Source organism: Drosophila santomea, chromosome X (assembly GCF_016746245.2).
Source record: "Drosophila santomea strain STO CAGO 1482 chromosome X, Prin_Dsan_1.1, whole genome shotgun sequence".
Lineage (NCBI taxonomy): Eukaryota > Metazoa > Arthropoda > Insecta > Diptera > Drosophilidae > Drosophila > Drosophila santomea.
The window spans coordinates 15073565-15093835 of record NC_053021.2 but is presented as its reverse complement, the minus strand read 5'-3'; the positions used below and the strand labels follow the sequence as shown (position 1 = coordinate 15093835).

At 44.1% G+C, this 20271-nt stretch overlaps 2 protein-coding genes across 3 annotated transcripts; one reads left to right on the top strand and one right to left on the bottom strand.

The window, feature by feature from the left end:
• Positions 1–7442: 7442 nt before the first annotated feature.
• On the top strand, positions 7443–10987 carry LOC120456933 (protein mab-21-like). Of its 2 annotated transcripts, none has more exons than XM_039644072.2 (3): positions 7443–8216; positions 8972–9525; positions 9593–10987. In XM_039644072.2, the coding sequence occupies exons 1-3, from the start codon at positions 8014–8016 to the stop codon at positions 9940–9942; spliced, it is 1107 nt and encodes a 368-aa protein (XP_039500006.1). In that variant the 5' UTR covers positions 7443–8013; the 3' UTR covers positions 9943–10987. The 2 variants fall into 2 exon arrangements, with proteins under 2 accessions (XP_039500006.1, XP_039500007.1); XM_039644073.2 differs by lacking the exon at positions 7443–8216 and adding an exon at positions 8710–8826.
• Positions 10988–16032: 5045 nt separating this feature from the next.
• On the bottom strand, positions 16033–19793 carry LOC120455440 (pancreatic triacylglycerol lipase). Its single transcript, XM_039641637.2, has 3 exons — positions 19245–19793; positions 17243–18138; positions 16033–17181 (listed from the first exon to the last, which is right to left on the bottom strand). The coding sequence occupies exons 1-3, from the start codon at positions 19360–19362 to the stop codon at positions 16573–16575; spliced, it is 1623 nt and encodes a 540-aa protein (XP_039497571.1). The 5' UTR covers positions 19363–19793; the 3' UTR covers positions 16033–16572.
• Between the last annotated feature and the right edge of the window lie 478 nt (positions 19794–20271).

Here is a 20271-nt window from a genome sequence, read left to right as displayed (position 1 = left end):
TAGCCTGTCATCGCCAGCGTGCTTGATTATAGCCTTTTGACAAAAAGCAAATATTAATTTAATACATCCGAGGGAGCGAGGAGCAGCCAGGCAGTGACTGCCCCAGGGCAGCCTCTCCAGTCCGAGAACTGCAAGTGGAGGAGCTGCAAGTGGAGGAGCTGCAAGTGGAGGAGCTGCAAGTGGAGGAGCTGCAAGTGGAGGAGCTGCACCCATTGTGGCTGATAAATTTCACTGCGCTCACAGGTGACAGTGAACGCGATCAACGGAGCAACTGAAAGGAACACCCAAGCCAAAATTTATAAAAGTTGACATCTATGAACATCCAAGTTTAGCACTCGTTTCTCATAATTCAAATGGACAATTCAAACGACAAATTCGTATCAAAAAATGCATATTAAAAGCATTGCCCTTATCGATCCAACTAAGCCGTGCTATCAATTAACATGATTGGGCTCCCAAAAGAAAGCAGAAACAGTACAAGGTAACCAAGTTACCATACTCCATACACCATACACCATTTACCAGTTACCATACACCATTTACCATTTACCAGTTACCTTTTACCAGTTCTCAAAGACAGCAGCTCACGTCGTCGGCTTGGCTTCGTCATACGCCCTTCTTTTGATTTTGATTTTGATTTCAATTTTTTGATTTTTTGATTTTTTTATTTTCACATTTTCTTTGTTTTTGGGCCAAAAACAATGGGTTCAAACGGCTGCGCTTCAGCGGAAAAGCAAAAGGAAAAAACGGCCCTAAATCAATCACAGGCGGCGACATGTCAACAGTCGTGGGGATCGGCATAGGAATCGGGATGGGGATGGGGATGGAGATGGGGATGGGGATCGAGATGGGAATGGAGATGGGGATCATGAATTGAAATGGAAATGGAGACGGCGGGGTGTACATACTCGTACATATATGTATATATCTAGTGGGGCAACTGCCGCGTCCAGGCGAAAATGTCAACGTGATCGTGGCATCTTGAAAAGGGCCGCCGCCTCGCTTATATTGGCCATCCAATCTGGCCAAGTGGAAGAGAAGGGGATCCGGGATCCGGGATAGGGATAGGGATCGGTATGGGGATCCTGCCCTTTTTCATGAAGCAACAAGAACGTGGCCACATTTTCGGCCTCTCTGTGTGCGCGTGATATCTGAACTACGAAATTGAGATCGATTCCGCGCTACGTGTCTGAAATGAGAATCGCACTCGGTTTCGGAATCAAAATCAAAATCAAAATCGAAGTCGGAATCAGAATCAGAATCACCAAGAGGAGTCCAAGCAGCAACAAATGCCTGGCGTTGTAACGATAAATTATGATATTATTTGAAATTAATGTTAAGTAAAATGACATCAGTGGGCCTCCACTCCACTCTTCTCCGCCCAACTGGCGTGCACTTGTCCACCAGATCGCTGGATGGAACCAAAACCAAAAGGAAAACAAGAGAGAACGCTATAGTCGAGTTCCCCGACTATCTGATACCCGTTACTCAGCTAGTGTAAGTGCGAAGGACAGTTTTTGGCGGTTTGTGGGCGTTAGAGTGGGCGTGGCCAAAAGTTTTTTGGCAAATAGATAGAAATTTACAAGACTAATACAAAAATGAAAAAATATCAAAACATTTTTCAAAAGTGTGGGCGTGGCAGCTTTGGGCGGTTTGTGGGCGTTAGAGTGGGCGTGGCCAAAAGTTTTTTAGCAAATAGATAGAAATTTACAAGACTAATACAAATATGAAAAAATATCGAAACATTTTTCAAAAGTGTGGGCGTGGCAGCTTTGGGCGGTTTGTGGGCGTTAGAGTGGGCGTGGCAAAAAGTTTGTTGGCAAATCGATAGAAATTTACAAGACCAATACAAAAATGAAAAAATATCAAAACATTTTTCAAAAATGTGGGCGTGGCAGTTTTGGGCGGTTTGTGGGCGTTAGAGTGGGCGTGGCAACCTGAATCGACAAACTTGCGCTGCGTCTATGTCCCTGGAGTCTGTATACTTAATCTCAACTTTCTAGCTTTTGTAGTTCCTGAGATCTCGACGTTCATACGGACAGACGGACAGACGGACAGACGGACAGACAGACGGACGGACAGACGGACATGGCCAGATCGACTCGGCTACTGATCCTGATCAAAAATATATATACTTTATATGGTCGGAAACGCTTCCTTCTGCCTGTTACATACTTTTCAACGAATCTAGTATACCCTTTTACTCTACGAGTAACGGGTATAAAAAGATCTCAACTGCATTCGTCACAATTAATATTCCAATCAGATGATGAAGGAACACATGTCCGCGAGTAGGCGATGTCGAGGCTCCAGTCCGCAGAACCGATGGATGGCACACTGTGAAAAACGGGGAGCAATTGATTAGGCGAATCAAACTAGCAATTGGATATGGAAATGTATAACTAATAATGTTTACTATAGTTACTTTTACCAGCGATATATCTAATAATCTTATTATAGTTAGCTTTACAAGAGATGTATCTAGCAATCTTATTATAGTTACTTTTCTAGCAATTGAATATAGAAATGTATATTTAATATTCTTCTTATAGTTACTTTTACTAGCGATTGGATTTAGAAATGTATATATAATAATCTTATAGTTACTTATACTAGTGATTGGATATAGAAATGAATATCTAATAATCACATTACTTTTACAAGCTATATAAAGCTAGTAATCTAACTATAGTTACTTTACGATTATAGTTACTTTTACTAGCCATTGGATTTAGAAATGTATATCTAAACATCTTATTATAATTACTTATACAAGCGATATATCTAACAATTTTATTATTGTTACTTTTACTAGCGATATATCTAATAATCGTATTATAGTTACTTTTACTAGCGATATATCTAATAATCTTATTATAGTTACTTTTACAAACGATATTTCTAATAATCTTATAATAGCTACTTTTACAAGAGATTGGATATAGAAATATGTACCTAAATATCTTCTTATAGTTACTTTTGATATTACTTTTTTTACTTTTTACTTTAGTTACTTTTTCTTTGAGATGCGCCCCAGAACTTCCTACATCTTACACCTAGAATTTTTAATCTGAAAAGTACCCCATGTTTTTCGCCCAGTGTAGCGGTGGGTTTTAAACCTTGGGCGGCGGTGGCGCATGCGCAATGAGTGGAGGCCAAAAAACAAAAAACAAAAAACTGAACCAAATGGGCTTTACGGGCATGGATGGCATGGTATGGAGAATCGATGATGAGAGGATGCGATGCACTGGCTCTTCACTGGCTTTTCACTGGCGGATCGTGTCGCTGATTTGTTCGCTGTCATAATTCAATAAAGTAGTCAAATGTCAGAGGGACTTGAGCAAAAAGCGCCGGTACGTCAACAACTGAAGTTTCCACCGATCTGCGATCTGTGATCTCCAATCCGCTCCACTCCGCTCCATCTCCGCTCCATCTCCGCTCCATCTCCGCTCCATCTCCGCTCCCCGATCCTCCAGTGATCCTGCAGATCAAGAAGTAGCACCACACACACGGCACCAGCGCCGGGTTAATGGCCATAAACGCAAATCCGCTTAGCATTGCAACACGCTGCAGGTTGCTGAAGTTTGCTGGCTCCGAGCGGAAGGAGCTGGAGGATCAGGGAGATGGAGGACGGGGAGCTGGACAGGAGCACTTGCAGTCAGGAGTGGATTGGCTGCTTATTAATTCATCACACGCTGCTGCTTTGCGTCGACATGCGATGGGCATGGCATCGATGACCAATGACCAAAGCCGCTCAACAAATTGGGAATTACAAACAAAGTATCAACTTACCAGCTTTTTACTTGGCAGCTGCTTAAAAGCCATGGAATATCTTTGAGTCAATGAAATCAGCGAAATCAGGAAAGCTAAAAATCTAGAAATATCAATAAAGTCAAGGTATTATAATCTACAAAGTAAAGCTGGTACTTCGGAATGCATATTCCATATATAACTCTATCTACTTACTAGCTTTGCTTTCCTAACTTTCCAAGATCTAGAGACATGATCTTCTAAATCTAAATCTTCTTCTTGCTATTTCCCAGAACTGGAGGGTTCAGCTCAGCTGGACAGAGCGATTAAGTTCATGTGCCGGAGGAACAAGCAGCGACCCAAGATGGCACTAGAATCGAACTAGAGTCGGTTGGGATTCGATCGAATCGGATGGAATCGGATCGGATCAGATCGGATGGGGATGGTTTAAGATGGTATAGGATGGTATAGGATGGTTTAAGATGGTATAGGATGGTTTAAGATGGTATAGGATGGGACAGAGGCACTGAGACAAAAGAGACGATGACGCGGCGACGAAGGAGCAGAGCTGGCGGAGCAGCAAGAAGACAAACGTGGCGGCGACAACGGAGCAAGTGACAAACGTTTAGATGGATGGATCGTTCTTCATTTCGGGGGAAACGAGAACGTGAACGTGAACGTGAACGTGAACTGAAGCGAACCGGACCAGACCAGAGCTCTAGAACAGGCGGTGGTGGTCAGTAAGCAACCGAAAAATAAAAAAAAAAAAAAAAGCGACGATTGCACATAAATTATATTCAAATTTCTTTGAGATCTAAGAGATATATATAAAATACGGGAAAAACACACACACATGCCACATGCAGCCACATGAATGGTCGGCGACCCCGAGACCCACGATCCTGGGTCTCAAAAAAAACCAAAAAAAAAACAAGAGAGAACGCTATAGTCGAGTTCCCCGACTATCTGATACCCGTTACTCAGCTAGTGTAAGTGCGAAGAACAGTTTTTGGCGGTTTGTGGGCGTTAGAGTGGGCGTGGCCAAAAGTTTTTTGGCGAATAGATAGAAATTTACAAGACTAATACAAAAATGAAAAAATATCAAAACATTTTTCTAAAGTGTGGGCGTAGCAGCTTTGGGCGGTTTGTGGGCGTTAGAGTGGGCGTGGCAAAAAGTTTTTTGGCAAATCGATAGAAATTTACAAGACTAATACAAAAATGAAAAAATATCAAAACATTTTTCTAAAGTGTGGGCGTAGCAGCGTTGGGCGGTTTGTGGGCGTTAGAGTGGGCGTGGCAAAAAGTTTTTTTGCAAATCGATAGAAATTTACAAGACCAATACAAAAATGAAAAAATATCAAAACATTTTTCAAAAATGTGGGCGTGGCAGTTTTGGGCGGTTTGTGGGCGTTAGAGTGGGCGTGGCAACATGAATCGACAAACTTGCGCTGCGTCTATGTCCCTGGAGTCTGTATACTTAATCTCAACTTTCTAGCTTTTGTAGTTCCTGAGATCTCGACGTTCATACGGACAGACGGACAGACGGACAGACGGACAGACGGACAGACGGACAGACGGACAGACAGACGGACGGACAGACGGACATGGCCAGATCGATTCGGCTACTGATCCTGATCAAGAATATATATACTTTATATGGTCGGAAACGCTTCCTTCTGCCTGTTACATACTTTTCAACGAATCTAGTATACCCTTTTACTCTACGAGTAACGGGTATAAAAACAAAAAAAAAAACAGGGAACTAAAAACAAACACTGTGTAGTTCTCCTTGTTGTTGCCCTTTTTTCTGTGAGTTTCCTCCGTTTGTTGAAATTTATGCAGATATGCGCGCATCTAGATAGGAGTTCCACCAGTGCCACCTCCATCTATCTGGTTACGTGGAAATCCAGCGCGCCAAAAATCCAAATGCCATGTGGGGAATGGTGAGGAATGGTGAGGAATGGTGAGGAGCACCTGGCATCGTCGTTCGCCCAAATGGCATCCAATCGCCATCCAATCGCAGCCCCATTCATTGGGGGAGCTCCATTAGAATTCGGCTGACAGCTACGGCGATTCACGTTCAGGTTCCCAACAAATTGGAATGGGCTGAATACTATTTAGATACGGCTAGATCTGCTCAAACTGCCACTGATTGATGCCAATAAGGTCGAACAAAAGACCTAACAGCCACAAAAGATACAGTGGGCAAACGTTAAGTGGTCAAAATGTGTGTGAAAAGGGCAATCTAATTGATCAAATTCGATATATGATTTCTTACTTATAGACTTGTAAAGATTTTAGTTCTTAAATAAGTTGTTTAGTTGTTTATCTTTAATAATACAGCTTGTGCTTGTTGTGTATTTTGTATCTTGCAGATACCTTCATTTTTAGATACATCTTTAGATACTTCCGTCAGCATGGGATGCTTGACCCCTTTTCCAACACTTCCACTACCAATTTCCTTCTGCGAAAATTGTGTTCGTTTTGTGTTTTGCCTCCACTCGAATTAGTGGCTGCGTCTGGGATTTGTCTAATTGGAGGAGGCGACGGGCGCTTTGATCTTGCCACATGTCCATCAAGTACACCACATATAAACACGTTGTATATACAAGTGTAGATATATATGCATATACATATATATATATATATAAGTATATAAGAGGTAGTGAGCCAGAGACGGAGGAAGTTACTCGCTTGGAACTGAGAGGGCTGTCAGAAATTGCCAACTGGCACATTAATCCACGCGACATATTTATGAGTGTAAATGTATCTGTGTATCCGCGAGATGCGAGATATAAAGATATCGGCCGGCGAACGTGGAACAACATGGACGAGGGTTGCTCGCTGTTGTCGTTGCTCTTTGCTAAATGAGTGCACATTTCAGATAAATTATTGCACACAACTTGTACGCGATGGCAGGCCGAAATGTATTTAACAAATTAAATTTACACACAGATACACACACACCGACGACCGCGCGACTTCAAAGAGGGCGCCGCAGCGTAACGGCCAACAAAGGGGGCGTGGCCACAGCGAACCAATCGCAACGCGCCGCTCTCACAGATACACAAGCAGGCAACCCCATAGATACACCCATACACATGCACGTCGGCGAAACAGAGAGCGTGTTTGTTTGCAGTACACGCAGAGAAATCAGGTGTATGAGTGCGTTATTATAAAACTAACAAATTGAGAAATAAACATGTGTAAGGCATGATATTAAATCAAATAACCGAACTATTAATACCTATTTATATCTAATATATGACATGAAATGAAATCCTACAAGTGTTCCTACTCAAATTGTATCTGCAACGTTTCAGGCATCTGGCTTTTTGTCGCAGTGCATCTGGCAGATACCACAGATACGCGGTGCCTGTGGCGAGTATCTCATCGATTTTTAAAGCGTCGGAATGCGTGGCACGAGACAGAGACCCCTGTCACGTGACAGCACCGACATGTATCTGCAACTGCATGTATCTGTATCTGTATCTGTATCTGTATCTGTATCTGTATCTGTATCTGTATCTGTATCTGTATCTGTATCTGTATCTGTAGCTGTATCTTTGTGTGTGCAGCTGTGTGTGTATCTGAGCCGCAGCCTGTGAGTCCCATTCATGCCACTGCCACCGAGATGGCGGATTTGTTAGATACCCCGATACTGGAATGGATATTGAGATACTCGGCCGCTGCAGCCGTGCCAAACTGCACTTTCAGCGCTTTTCATTTCGTTGTTTTTTTTTTGTTGTTGTTGTTTTTTATCTGCCCGAAAGCTGTAAATATCCGCGAGATTTACAACGCCAGCGAGCCGCGACTTCGGTATCGGTATCGGTATCGGGGTATCAGTATCGTTTGGCGTACTCCGATTCGTACTCGGAATCGCCAGCAGCAGCGGCATCTGGCTGCGGGGTATCGCTTTTGAGCGCAGCACATCATTCGGCCAGCAATTCGCCAATGCAGATACTGTATCTGCGGCCAGCAGCTACTAAATCGAATACAGCGAACAGCTAAAATCCCCATATATGTATATATGTACATACACCACGGTCGTTGTCGTCGTGCTCCACTTGTGCCCATTGTTGGTTCTGCTGTCACCGTAACTCACAATTGAATTGTTCCTTTGTTCTGTCCCGTCCAGAAAAGAGAACCGCTGCCGAATTTCGCATAATTGGCTGGCTTTTAAGTTGGCCGCCAGACCAAGTGTCGCCGCTAAAAAGATACATCTACACATTGATTCTCGAAGTACTGAGTACTGAGCACACCATGCTGGTGCCGCCGGACATGATGGCCGCACAAACGCGCATGGTCTATCAGATGAATCGATTCTGCGAGGAGAGGGTTCAGGCGAGGATGTTCAAGACGGCCACCGCCATACGGGAGATCTGCAAGATCGTCCAGGACATCCTCAAGGAGGTTGAGCTGCAGGAGCCGCGCTTCATCTCCAGCCTCGTCGAGTGCAATGGCAGGTGAGCTAGTAAACTAAAGTGGTAGTTTGAAATCGGCATAGCAATGGAAATATGCAATAGTATCTAAGTATCTTAGTATCTTCTTATCTCCATATCTCCATATCTCCATATCTCCGTATCTTCGTATCTTAGTAGCTTATTATCATAGTATCTTAGAATCTTAGTAGCTTAGTATCTCCGTATCTCCATATCTTAGTATCTCCGTATCTAAGTATCTTAGTATCTCCGTATCTAAGTATCTTAGTATCTCCATATCATAGTATCTCCGTATCTTAATATCTCCGTATCTTAGTATCTCCGTATCTCCATATCTTAGTATCTCCGTATCTTAGTATCTTTTTTCATTTGTTGCCGCAATTAAATACCGATTCAGAACCTTTGCACAAGTTAGCTAATAGAAACGAGAGCTGCTCATCCGCTCTTTTAGGTGTTTGGTGTGCCCAACCACAGAGATTGGAGAGATGGGTAATTCCAGTGCCCTGTGGACTGTCAACGCGGCTGCTTCCCGCTCCAGTAGTTCCCGCTCCAGTAGTTCCCGCTCCATGGCAATCCAATCCGATCCTCTTCACGCCACTGCCATCATTGCAACCAAAGTGCAGAGTCATTGTCGGTTAGCTGTCAAGTCATGCTCATCGGGGTTTCGCCACCAGAAAGCAGTAGCAGTCGCTCTCTATTAAACTTATTTCAACACATAAAAAAATTATATATATATAAAGTTATAGCTTCTACGGATCTCATATCGATATAACTTACAGATTCGAGGGCGTGGAGGTGATATCGCCGAATGAGTTCGAGATAGTGCTGTATCTGAATCAAATGGGCGTCTTCAACTTCGTGGACGATGGCACCTTGCCGGGCTGTGCGGTCTTGAAGCTGAGCGATGGACGCAAGCGGTCCATGTCCTTGTGGGTGGAGTTCATCACGGCCAGTGGCTATCTGTCCTCGCGCAAGATACGTGCCCGTTTCCAAACGCTGGTGGCACAGGCCTGCGAGAAAAGTGTCTATCGCGACCTGGTCAAAATGATGGGCGACACCAGCGAGGTGAAGTTGCGCATACGCGAACGATTTGTGGTGCAGATTACGCCGGCCTTTAAGTGCTCCGGCATCTGGCCAAGATCGGCGGCCCACTGGCCGGTGCCACATCTGCCCTGGCCGCATCCCAACATCGTGGCGGAGGTGAAGACGGAGGGATTCGATCTGCTGTCCAAGGAGAGCGTCGTCATGCAGAACAAGAGCAACAATGCCGCCAGCATGGAGGGCGATGCCTGGGTGCTCAGCTTCTTCGAGGCCGAAAATCGCCTGCTGCAAGGTAACCAACTACTTCTAGCTACTGAAATATGATAAATATATATGATATATATTTGGAATCCTTTCAGGTGGCTGTCGCCGTCGCTGTCTGAGCATGCTGAAGACCCTGCGGGACAGGCATCTGGAGTTACCAGGCAATCCCATCAGCGCTTACCACCTGAAGAACCTGCTGCTCTACGAGTGCGAGAAGCATCCGCGCGACTTTGAGTGGGACGAGAGCTGCATCGCCGATCGCATCAATGGCATATTCCTGCAGCTGATATCCTGCCTGCAGTACCGTCGCTGTCCCCACTACTTCCTGCCCGCACTGGACATGTTCAAGGGCAAATCCCCCAGTGCTTTGGAGCAGGCGGCCAAGCAGGTGTGGCGTTTGACCCGCGAACTTCTCACAAATGCCAACGCCTTTGAGAAGTTGTAAGGGTTTAGAGTTCACGATGCGTCGATATAGTGAGAAATACTGGGGAATACTTTACCATTAGTTGGTGCAACACTCTTCGAGTGTTTGCCTATCGTTGCTCTTGTTGTCTTGTGTTTTTTTACCCATTTATAGTTATATATTTCCATATATCTGGTACTCCTTAGATTAGCTGCTTTTGTTAACTTAACCAACTTTCTCTGTGAAATATCGTATCGATCCATCGAAAGTGGGGGAGTGTGGATGTGCATATGAGATGAAAGATACATGTGATAAAAGATACATGTGCGAGTATGGATACAGCTCCTTGGCGGCCATTTTGTGCCATGTCCGTGTGCCTGTGTCTGTGCCTGTCTGTGTGCGCCTGAGTGTGTGTGAGTGTGTGTGAGTGTGCGTGTGCGAAAGTGTTAATGCGAAGATGCGAGATAAGTCCACTCCCCATTCGACTTAACTCGACTCGACTCAACTCGACTCGACTGGATTCGAGATATATATCTGCCCATCCAGGCGTTCCAACTAAGCCTCGAATATTGTTTTTAATAACTCCTCCCCCCGCCCCTCTCCCCTCACGATGCATCCTTTGTTTAGCCGGCGAACAATGGACTCGCCGGATGGAAAAATCGAGAAATCGAGAAATAGAGAAAAAACGCAAAATCGCAAGAGGAAAAATGAGCATTTGTGCAGGCGGCTCCTTTTACACGGTGGCCATACACACTCGACGTATACGATTGTTTCACAGTTCGCAGATCCTAGATCAAAGGAAAACGAAACACAACAACATATAATATATACATATAATGCAAAAAACAAAAAACAAAAAAACACAAAAAAAAGAAGAGGAAGAGACAGATTCCCAATTGATTGTTTCAAGTCCAACTTTACATTGTTTTCTTTTTGTATCTACTACTTAACGTGTATAATACACATGTCGATGTCTATTATGCGATGCCTAACATTTACCACGATTATCCGCAGTGTGTTTTTAAGTAACGACATAATCCTAGATTGCTTAAGTAAATCTAAATGCTTGAATAAATTCAAGGATAGCCAAAGGCAACACTTCTGTTATTATTCCTCTCAAGAGAACGAGGTATCATAAGTCTTACATTATCTTTGTTACAACAGAAGCCACTTGATGGCTTGGCAAATACGTTTTTATACTTGAAAACTTTTGCTTGATGTTTCCCAACTGATACACATATATTCAAATTAGGCAAGATGTATGCAAGGCCAAAATCTGGAGAGGATCTGCCTGGGAGCCCATTAGTTGGAGCGGCGGTTGAGTTAATGTTATGATTATTGGCAGTGCCGAATATTTATTTGCAAGCGGCGACATATCTGGATCTGAATGTGGATCTGGATCTGGATCTGGAGCTGGATGTGGAGCTGGATGTGGATGTGGATGTGGATGTGGATCTGAGGCTGGGAAGATGGCAAGATGCAGCTGCTGCAGCGACAACTGAGCATCACTTTTATTACCCTTATTTATGGTTATTTATTTTTTATATATACATATATATATATTCTGGCGGGGGATCTGCATCCACGAATAACGAATACCGAATACACCGAGTGGTTTGGCTGCTTTGTTCTGCGGTTCTTTTGTGTCCCTTCGCTTTACTTTATTATTGCTCCGTTTGTTGGTTGTTTTTTTTTTTGTTTTGTTTTGTTTTGTTGGTTGTTTTATTATTTTTGCGCGGAACGAAAACTTTCAGCAAATGTAATCGATATTTTCTTCGATGGAAGCGTCGCACAAAGGACAAAAGGTGTCTCTAAAATACGGGAAATAATCAGCGACGTCAGCACAAAAAGAGCTCGAGTGAGTCCAAGGATGTGCCAAGGATATATGCCATGGATATAATAATGCGTGGGCCAAAAATAACAAATTATGCCCAGGCACGCAGGGATCATGTTACGCGGCCCTCCATCACCATCACCATCGCCATCAGCAGCAGTAACCCTCAGCAGTAACTAACCCTCGAGTGGGTGGCTTTTGCTTTGCTCCTGATCCTGGGAAAAGCATCATCAGGTGACCAGCCGCATCCGTATCCAAATCGGTATCCGAATCCGAATCCGCAGGCGAATCCTTCGCAGGATGCGCACTTGGCCGCCAGCGGGAGGACACGTGACCGCCTGTTTTCCTTTTCTTTATTTATTTTCATTAATTTCGTGGATGGAGTAACCAGAACCATGTGCCACTTGCAACGCAGCGATAAGGCACGATTCCCATTGCCCATCACCCATCGCCCATCGCCCTGCTGACAAATGGTATTTGAGAGCCCATTAAATGGGCGCCACCAGTTCCAAAGTACCAGGAGCACCAGAAGTACCAGAACTACCAGGAGCCGTGACTAGCAGCACCTGTCCAATTCACATGGGCCATGTGCCCAAAGCCCCACAAAAATCATCCCATTCCTGGGCATCCTTGATATCCTTGACATCCTGGGCATCCTGGGCAGCCCTTTTATTTGGTCGCGCTGTCACAACTTTGGCCAAAGTCACAACCAAATACTGTCGCTTGATTTTGATTTGTACACAGGATAGATACCCTGGGAAGTTTGGGCATGTTCCTTAAGGATTTACAAGGTTTAAAGTTTACTTATGAAACTAGTGCCTTAAATGGGCTTCCAAATAAAATACTTTCATAGGCAAATTATAGTAGAATTTGCTCATAAAAAGTACTTATCATTATTCATTTATTTTACTCCAACGAGGGCATCAAATATTCGAGTCTTGCGTCGAGTCGTTCGTCAGTTTTTTTGTTGTTTTGTTTTTCCTGTTGACATTTATGCGCACCCGCCCTCCAGTTTTCGTAGCTCCTGACTCTGGATCCTTACGCCGTGTCCTGCCACGCCCCCCGGCGACTCGTGGGCGGTGACAGGCGGCTGCCGATGACGATGGAGATGGTTGTCCTGGTTCTTCTGGCTTTTGTGTTTTTCTTTTTTTGTTTTTTTTGGCTCTGGGTTCCGTTTTGTGGCTTTGTCGCATGGCTTCGAATGGCATTTCTTTGTTTTAATTGTTCACTAATGATATTTAAATTAGTGCTCTAAGTGACCGCAGGCGGTTTTCTGCCATCCAGTTATCCTGCTCCTTCGCCCAAAATTCAACCCCAACCCCATCATCCATTATCCTTTTGCGCCTTTTGTTTCTGTTTGTCGTTTGCATTTTGACATTCCAGTTGCTTAGATCTTTCTGCGAGGGTTGACACACCAGTTGGGGTAAATAAAAAAGGGTAAGTGCGTGCTAAAATTTAAATACAAACTTTACTTGCTTTGTTTTGAGCTATTTCTACATATATATTTAATTATCTCCCATTTTTCGTTATAAAGTAGCTTATATGATAACCTAAAAAACACTTCGAGTTTACCTATAATAAATAATAATAATGACAATAAATAATTATAATAAAGTGCAAGTTAAGTTATACTTATAATCACTTGCATATCAAAGTGCAAGTAAAGTTCTACTCATAATCACTTTCATATCAAAGTGCAAGTTAAGTTCTACTCATAATCACTTGCTTTCCAAAGTGCAAGATATATTTTTCTATGATTTAAATGCAGTAACTCCGCTTTTGCCGCTTTATTCACCAGCCACTTGAACTTGTGGCGTAATTATGTCGTCATTATCAGAAACACGTGGTGCAATTTACCAAGCTGACAAAAGGAGGCGACTCATCATCCGGAATCCTCCTCCTGCCCAGCTGGTAAATGGGATTCAATGGGAGTTCTTCTTTTATTTTTTTTTTTTTAAGAGGGGGGCAGAACTCGGCGCACACGCCACGAATTATGAATATCAGAGAAATGCACAAGATGAATGGCACCGGGAAAATGCCAGCGGGATGGTAGTGGGAAATTAGTTTTCCACGCATCGCCAGCAGAGACAATGGAGCGCAGGAAAGGCGGGGAAAAGCGGGAAAAGCGGGGGAAAGTTAGGAGGACGGCGTCACCTACACGTGATAATTTAGAGCAGATTGTCGCCTATAGGGTAGCATGCGTATATCACATATATATACATTTTTTTTTTCGAGTGGGGGGGAAACACTTTAGAGCCATCGTATTTTTGGATGGACATTTGCATTCAATTACGGCAGCTGTGAGCCGGCTCTGATTTATATTTATGCACGCGTCTCTGACGGCCCATAAAGGAAACCCCAAAATGCGCCACAGCGGGGGGAAAACTCAGGATGATTTCCCCCCTTTTATTGCGATCTAAAAAAAAGTGGGAAAATAAAAAAGAGTTGGCGCTGCCTGCGCTCAATCATAATTATGTGATTTGTTTGCGACGCCGGCGCGGCCAACTAATTAAACGGCGAAATGACAGAGTGGGTGGGTGGATCTACATGGCCCCCAAAGTGGAAAAGAAAGGAAAGGAAAGGAAAGGGTGATGGAAATCTGGAAAATCTGGAGAAAAGGGGTGGGGGCATGTTGACGTATTGTCGCCGATGTTGCCCCGTTGAAATTATGACATTTTGATTTGGGCCTCGAGGCCCATTTGATGTCCCTCAGCCGGCGCACTCGTCTGATTTATGCCACAAGTCGGGGGGTAAAAACGGGGGAAAATCAAGGGGAAAATCAAGGGGAAAATCAAGGGGCAAATCAAGGGAAAAATCAAGGAGAAAATCAGTGGAAAATGTGAGGAAAATCATAAGAAAGGAGTATGAAAATCTAAGAAGGAAACCGAGGCCAAGGTGAACTAATTAAGAGGCGGATGGCTAATGGATTGCAGCTGCAGTTTACAGCCCCAAAAAGAAATGCATAAAAACAATGAAAAAGGGGAGGCACTTGGCCATTTGCTCCAACGTAATTCCCATGACATTTTCGGGATGACATTCGGTGGCCAAGATCGAAGGGTTATCCCAAATCGATTAACATTATTAATGAATGCATATCATGGGAATAAGTGGGCAGCCAACGAGGGGAGAAGGGGGATGGGGTGGGGGATACAGGTGGAGCGACGAGACGAAAGTCAAAACATGAAAAGGTTTTCAAACAATTTCAATTCCCAGAAACGAATGAAATGAACTCCAGCGAAACATTGTCAACATGATCATCAGCCATCTCCCTCTCTCTCTCTTTTTCTCTCTCTGTCTCTGTCAACATATTTATGGGCCAGGTTCACATTGAGGTTGCGACTGAATCCAACCTACACTGAGAATAGTTCTAGGGAACTTGCGCTTTATAACTCAACTAAACATTGAAACCATCAATCCAAATATTGAGTGTCACAGCTCGTATTTTAATGCCCCATCGATTGGCATTTAAATCTGGGAATATATTTTTTACAAAATTTGGTAAAATTACTAAAAATTCATTTTTTAGAATCCTGTGAAGTGTGATTTAATTCAGCTTCTCCGCTGCACAGCACAAAGTCTTTCTTAACTGTGCGACTACTTTTGACCGTGTGGTAACTAAAAAACCGCTAAAATTACATTTAAATCTTTAATCCTTAAACTTTTTTTCTGTGTATTATCCGAGGCTTTGGGGCTGCCCGGAGAGCGTTGGAATGTCCAAATGTTCGATCATAAAACAAAGAGCCGGCCGCAGAAACAGCAACAGCAACAGAAACAGAGACTTAAACTGAAACTCAAACAAAAACAAAACAGAAACGAAAACCAAAACCAAAAACGAATTCGAGACAGCAGCGAACGAAGTTAAAGTTGAAAACGAGTCGAATCAATGCAGATAATATCAATTATATGTAAAAGATACACATGCATGCGATAGATACATTTGCCCCGATAAGCATTTAAAATATTAACATCAACACAGACCGGGTATCCCATATCCCCCATATCCATGTCATGGAATGTGCCCCGTCTCCAGGGTTTCGTGTTTGTGTTTATAATTCATTAGAATCCACAGCTGATTTGAGTTATGGCAGGCACATCCCATCCACAACTGGGGGCTTGTCGTGTTGTCTTTAACCTTTTTATCACAATTATCGAACTTCATCTAACTTCAATCAACTTCAACCAACTTCAAGTTGCCCATAAGTCGCGCTTTCGGCGCAAGAAATGGGTCTTCATTTAAATATCACATGAGAGTTACTACAGAAAATGGAGCATATACATATATAATATAAGCGCAGAAATATTGTTTCCATTTTTAATGTTTATTTACATTAAATTACGACTACACATACATTTAACTCAAAAAAAAAAAAGAATATATGCAAAAAAATATTATTTTATAAAATAAATAACGGTTTGATGATTGTTTCGTATTGCGAACTATTCAAATACTATTATAAAATACAAACTGTTCCTCCTCAGCGCGCTGCTATAAAAGTCGCACTGGGAACACTGCTTCGAACTGTTCCCATAGCGCAGACACGCACCTTTGTGGCTGCTCTGGTTGATCCAACAACTTAGCGGTGGCGCGAACCTGCACTGCTTTCTTTGATTTTGTACATAAAGTATTTGTGCTGAGGAAGTGCCAACTAATTGCTTAATTAATTAGCTAATTAATCATTGGACATGAGCGAAAATCAAAATTAATTAGCTAATTAAGTAAAGATATAGCTTACATACAATTCCGAATTTAGTGGTTAATTGATTGACTACTAGAAATGATAAATATCATCATCAATTAGCCAAAAAACTAACCAAGTTACTAAGTAAACAGGCTACTATTAATCCTTGCAATAGCTGGAGCGCAGGACATTTTCGGCGCCTGTGAGAATGGCTCCTTCGTGCTGCGGACATAGTTTAAGGTACAAGTCGCTGGACTCCATCGCCTCGATGAGTATGTACTCCAAGTAGATACGCGGCGCAGATAGGATGCGCCAGGTGAGTGGATTCAGTATATTGGTGGGGTACTCCCAATTCACAGTCGCGTACTCCGGCTCCCGGAGATTGCGTCCGGCCACCAAGGCTTTGTACTCATAGCCCGGCTCAAAGTACATCGCCTTCTGGGAGAACTTCATCAGCTCCGTGGCAGCGCGTTCCTTTTTGCCACCCATCTTCGCCAGGGCATCGTGGAGCTGAATGGACAGGATGCCCACCTCGCCGCCATGCAGAGTACTCTCGTCGTGTCCGGACACCCGCACTGTTATCCTGTAGTGCAGGCGGCAGAAGGGCTTGCTATCGCCGGTCCACAGGTAGAAGACTCCTGGTGAATCGCCCTGTTGCAGCTGGCCGAGATCCACCTGCTCCTGGTAATCCTCCTGGCTGTGGTAGCCCATTCGCAGGCACGTGTGGCCCGGCTCCTCGCAGCTGGTGCACTTCGTGTCCTTGAAGCTCTGCAATGGAAGAAAGACTTTGAATATACAGGATTGTGGAACTGTTGAAAGGGTTACCCACCTCGAAGGAATCACAGGTTATTCCAAGGAAAGGACACTGCGATCCGATGCTTTCCGTGAAGTACTGCTGACTGCGAATGTGATTGCAGCCGAGGAACTCCTGCATGGTCAGGAAGAGCGTCTTCTTCTTGACCACATCCTGGAACTTCTTGTTGCAGCCGGGATTATCGAAACCACCATTGGGAAAGAAGTCCACATGACCCAATCGCATATTGATGCCCAGTCCACCCTTCATCAGTGGATTGGCGTCCGTGTGCACAATGTCCACAAAGTGGGCATCCGTCTTGTCCAGCCGCACGATGGGATCGGTGTCGGTGAAGAGTGGAGCAGCCGGATCCAGACCGGTTATCCTGGCCGGTTTCAGACCAAAGTCGTGCTGCAGGTGATAGCCAGCATAGCCGGACAGATGGGCGCCCAGTGAGTGGCCAATGATGTGGACATTGTCCAGATTCGGCAGACGCAGCTCCTCGTACAGCATGTGCACCACATGGGCGGTGATGGCGCCCACCAGCCGGATATTGGCCACCGCCTGGACATACGGCGGACTGGCGCCACCGCCCCAATCGATCAGCACCACAGCTGCCCGACCCTCGGGCTCATGGGCGAGCAGCGCCTTGGCCATGTCCCACATCCAGGGTATCTCACCGGACTCCAGATAGCCATGGACCAGCAGGAATATCTTGCCCTTGGGATCCATACCCATGCCCTGGACGCTTTCCGGATCATTGAGATCCAGATACTTGGGCTGATCCAGTGCCCTGCGCGTGTGCAGCGTGAAATGTGGCTCAATCTCCGAGGGCTTCTGCGGATGCACATTTATGGAACGGGTCACCGTGTTCCAGGGTCCATTGATCGGAAAGCAGCCGTACACGCCGAAGCATTTCACCTCGTTGATGTCTGGCGAGGATTGAGCAAATCAGTGGGTTAGTTGTGCCATGTTTGGGCCATAAATTATAAATCAACGAGCGAACACCTGAACTCAGATAAGCGTGCTGCTATTTTAGCAACAAATAACCAACTATCACCACACTTATGTATATAGTTATTGTTCAAAGAACCACTTGGGCTGAAATCTTTGACATAATCTACTGTAGCAGTTTCCAATCCAAGAGACCATAACAAGCATTATAAAACCATTAAACTGAACGCATTTGTAATTTTAATATTCCCTAAACCTTTTGCAAGATCGCAATTAGAATTGCTGAGTTCTGTTGTAAAAGCCCAACGAACCATGAAAAATCGCAGACAATTGACAATTTTGAAGATGCCTCTAAACTGGCATTAGGTATTTCCCTATTGGCCAGCAGACTCAAGTTTATTTGGCCAGTGGTGCATGAATAGTGGACGTCTTTAGTTTATCACGGTCTTCTTTGGCTTTCCGTTTTGTATCGGAAGTTTTCGATTAGATAGGCGTGTGCCGCGTCCCTCTAAATCTAAACTAAATACATATATCTACATATAAGTACGTAGATATACGTTATATATTGGAAACCGCACCGGACGAAGTCGCGTCATTAGCCTTTTGGGACCCTGATTTCCAAATCAAATCGCAGCACGCCGCGTTGCCACCTGTGCGCCCATCACTCAGGTGATCGCCAGCGCCGCGGGCTTCTTGGCAGAGCTTTCCCCATTTGGCATCTTTGGTTATTCGAACCACTTAAAGATCTGAATACTGTTTGTGCAGCACACACAACAAAAACACCGAAAAAAAAAAACCACTTAAGGTGGCCCTAACTGGGCTCGAATGGCACAGCGGCGGCCAAAATCATAGCTACAAATGCTGAGCGCTCTAAACGGAGACTATTTCGAGTTATGAAAAAACAAATGAGAGTTTCTAGTTGTGATTTTGTATAATAAAAATCTAATTGAAGTGCCATATTTTTTTAAAGATTTGTTTGATCTATATATACTGATATACTTTGATAGCTACTTTGAAAGATACTTTTGGGCCACTTTCAATGGACATGTTCTAGTTGCGCTGGTTGGCGACTCGGATTACTTACCACTTTTGGGAGCTGGTGGCAGGTCCACCAGCGTGTTGACCGCCGCCCGGCTGGTGTGATTGGCCAGGTACAACATGGTCTGCAGCATTAGGCCGCCCGTGGTGTTGGCCACGTACATCCTGCACTTGTATCTGAATCCGTTTCCGTTGTGAGCTCTTGTTTTCTAGGGTATCTCTTGGCACTGCCCAACTTGAAACACACACTGATTTTTTTTCCCAGGGCTTTAGAAACACAATCACAAATCACTTGCAACGAGTGCCACTCGACTATTGGCTATTATCTAAGGCTAGAAGTGTATGGTCGAGTTACGATGGGATCGGTTGTTTGATCGATCGATCGATCGCTTCTTTGGTGCCTGGCTTTTCTTTTCTTTTCGAAGGGTTTTAATTAAGTTGACGTTAATCTTATCGACTGTCTTTCGTCTCGAGTGTGCCGTTAGCTGGTTAGCTGGCGGCCCTCGCTATTCGACTTTGACTATCGCCGATGACTATATGTATATGTATATATATATATATAGGGGTATATCTCCGCCGATCTGAGTCGCTTGGGAACCGTCGCCGCACTGAGCGGATCAGCTGCGCCCCACGCATTTTTTATAAAGACGCAGACGTCGCGAGAAATCGAAACCGTAACCGAAACAACGAAATCAGAAAGCTGCATCCGAAGCTGCAGCCGAAGCCGCCGATCGATGAAGTGGCGGCGATAGTGCTGCTCGATCCGCCGATTTTCCGACATATATATGTGAACACTACGGCTAACACTCGAAGGTTGAGTTTGGTAAACAGTCATGGAATTACTCATGAATTACTCATGATATTACCTTTAGAGGCTTTCTTAAATGAAACCCTTTTTTCTTCTTTAACTCTTCACTCATGCATACATATTTATCACTATTTAGTTAATCTTTTGACTAGTTTATAAAACATATATTTATTTTTTAAAAGTCATGTCATATTTTCGCTATATAGCCAGCACTGACCCCCAATAAGCTTCGGCACGCGACTTCCAGCGGAGAGTGTGCGGAACA